We start from the raw sequence: 2,425 nt of genomic DNA, 5'->3' as shown, positions 1-2,425 counted from the left end.
ACCGCCCTGCAAAATAAATGTGTGCGTAAAAAAGCGAAAAATGCACGCACACAAAAACCCCGTTGGAAATCTTCTTTCTTTCTACGTTGCTCCCAATTAAAAAAAGCAAAACAAAAATCGCATCCAGATGCAATAAGTAATGCCTGATATATTTTTAATGTTATTCGATCTAAACAGTCATTCAACACAGAGAAAATCAAGCACATGTCAGTCAGAAGGTCGCTCCGTGCCGCTCTGAGGCCCAACAAGCCGCCTCGTTTCAGTCTGACCCCGAACATGCGCTCTGCATGCACTTTACACGCAGGAAATATGACATAAATGCTCAAAAGTGCTTAAATATCTTACCTTTACAAACACAGCAAAAATAAAAAATAAAACACAATCTGTAACAGAGAGTTACTTGTTTTTTTTTTTAAGTCAACAGAACCCATTTCCAATCACTGCAGAGGTAGGAAGGCGCATGTGAATTCTTATCAGGTGTCATTTTAAGTCTATGGGGTCCTGGAGGGGTTCCCGTGCAGCATTGAGATAAAATGGCCTAAATTTGTTTTTTTATTTCATTCCAGACATTGTAAAAGTACGTCTGCAGCTCAGACACTCTTACTAAAATAATATCGATAGAGGTTGAAAACAGTTTAGGAACCCTCCCGATAACAAACCAGGGACGGATATCTGATTAACAGTCCCCTCAGCCCCTTCTTCTTGTCAGAAAAATGCGTAAAGTTATTTTGGTTCCCGGGAAGAGGAGCAATCAAATGACTAATAAATAAAAGTCTCGCGGTTCTCACTGATTCCCCGCACACGCGGACAGTGTCCACGCAGGGAGGCAGTATGCGTAGGGGTAATAGTAGGAAGGCTGCAGGGAGAGCAGCGGGGGTCGCAGGATCTCCCCCGGGCCGTACTGTCTCTGGTCATCCCGTACTAGAACCTTCACCGCCACCTTCTTGGCCGCCGGGGTGGATGCCATCAAGTCTGCGGCCATCTGCCGGCGTTTCGTCTTGTAGCGGCGGTTCTGGAACCAGATCTTGACCTGAGTCTCTGTAAGCTTCAGGGAGGCCGCCAGGTCCGCGCGCTCCGGCCCGGAGAGGTACCGCTGGTGGTTGAAGCGGCGCTCCAGCTCGAAGACCTGTGCGTGGGAGAAGGCGGCCCTGGAGCGCTTCTTCCGCTGCTTGGGCTGCTCCAGGCTTTTCTCGTCCGGGTTGCTGGAGTCTGCAGAGAAAGCACACCATAGGACGTGCATGTAACTTCAGATGTTCAGCAGTACTTATTTACGCAATACATTTTTTAAAAACAAATCGTTTGTTATCCAAGGGGGAATTAATTGCATTGGACAATCTTAAGACCTCGTTTTTTGTTATGAGTGAAAATCTCCAGTTTATTCCAAAGATTTTGCAGAATTGTTAAAAAAAATAGCAAGGTCCTACGAGTCTGTGATTCTAGCTTATAATATAAAGAAATATTATTTTCGGAAAAAATAAATATAATAGGGAAGCACTTAAAATGAACCAGACTATCTATTTACAATGGTGCGTAAATATGGAGCAATTCGTGCGTAAAAGTGAACAGGATGCGGGAAAGGTTTTGCAAATTAGGTCCGGTGTCCTCGAATAGCACGAATGTTAAGATTCGAGGCAACTTTATCCACTCAATAAAACATCTTATTTTAATAGCTCTAACGCAATTCGACTAACAATATGTAGTTTGAACTAATGAGCATTCGCTGTGGCACGTTTAGGTGTTTTACGCACGTATGCGCTCCTTCTAAAGGCCTACCCACCCGTGGTATTGTTGGGCTCACTGTCACTCTTTGCGTTCTCCGCAGCCGCCGACTCTTGGTCCGTCTCCTCCTGTAGGCTCTCCTCCGGCACATCCGAGCCTGGCTCCCCGTCCCTCTCCGGCTTGCGCGCTGCCGGACCCTTCCCGTCGTTGTCGTCGCTGAGTCCGGAGTCCGAGTCGTAGCCTTTCTGCTCGGTCCGCTCACAGGACGCATCATCGGTCCTCCCGGACCCCTCGTTCATCTCCCCGAATATTTTCCAGCACGCCGCCTTGGAGAAGCACACGTCCAGCTCTGGTAAGTGTCGGCTGTTGTCCTTTTTGTTCAGGATGGCCTGGATTGAAAAGGGCATCAGCGAGTTGCCACGGACGGCCATTTTTTTTTCCACGGGGAGCGACGCTTTGCTCAGTGTTTAAGTTGAGTAATCAGCCCTGGCGGAGGAGAAAATGTCAGTTCATCCACATTTTAGGCTGCTCCCTCGCAAGAGCTCTGTTCAAGCCGAACCTTTTTACCCTCCGGCGCTCCTTTTTGCTTTCATTCCCGTAGAGGAAGATTTTGCTACATCCGCTGCCGCGATGCTGCTCCACCGCACAGATCTGCCATCAGCTCAGATACTTTCTAGACTCCGGCCCTTTTTACTGTTTTTTTAAA

At 47.5% G+C, this 2,425-nt stretch overlaps 1 protein-coding gene across 2 annotated transcripts; it reads right to left on the bottom strand.

The window, feature by feature from the left end:
• Positions 1 to 137: 137 nt before the first annotated feature.
• nkx3-2 (NK3 homeobox 2) lies at positions 138 to 2,425 on the bottom strand. Of its 2 annotated transcripts, XM_021309952.2 has the most exons (3): positions 2,279 to 2,425; positions 1,778 to 2,205; positions 138 to 1,209 (listed from the first exon to the last, which is right to left on the bottom strand). In XM_021309952.2, the coding sequence occupies exons 2-3, from the start codon at positions 2,148 to 2,150 to the stop codon at positions 785 to 787; spliced, it is 798 nt and encodes a 265-aa protein (XP_021165627.2). In that variant the 5' UTR covers positions 2,151 to 2,205; positions 2,279 to 2,425; the 3' UTR covers positions 138 to 784. The 2 variants fall into 2 exon arrangements, with proteins under 2 accessions (XP_021165627.2, XP_035983299.1); XM_036127406.1 differs by having other exon boundaries at positions 1,778 to 2,424.

This window comes from Fundulus heteroclitus, chromosome 23 (assembly GCF_011125445.2).
Source record: "Fundulus heteroclitus isolate FHET01 chromosome 23, MU-UCD_Fhet_4.1, whole genome shotgun sequence".
NCBI lineage: Eukaryota > Metazoa > Chordata > Actinopteri > Cyprinodontiformes > Fundulidae > Fundulus > Fundulus heteroclitus.
The sequence above is the reverse complement of the archived record's forward strand: the minus strand, read 5'-3'. Positions and strand labels throughout refer to the sequence as shown.

What these genes read in the sequence shown, in the direction of transcription:
- nkx3-2 (XM_021309952.2), bottom strand. Translation starts at nt 2,150, where the DNA reads ATGGCCGTCCGTGGCAACTCGCTGATGCCCTTTTCAATCCAGGCCATC. An exon ending in TGAGCCCAACAATACCACGG is followed by an intron (nt 1,210 to 1,777) that starts GTGGGTAGGCCT and finishes CTTTCTCTGCAG; the next exon opens with ACTCCAGCAACCCGGACGAG.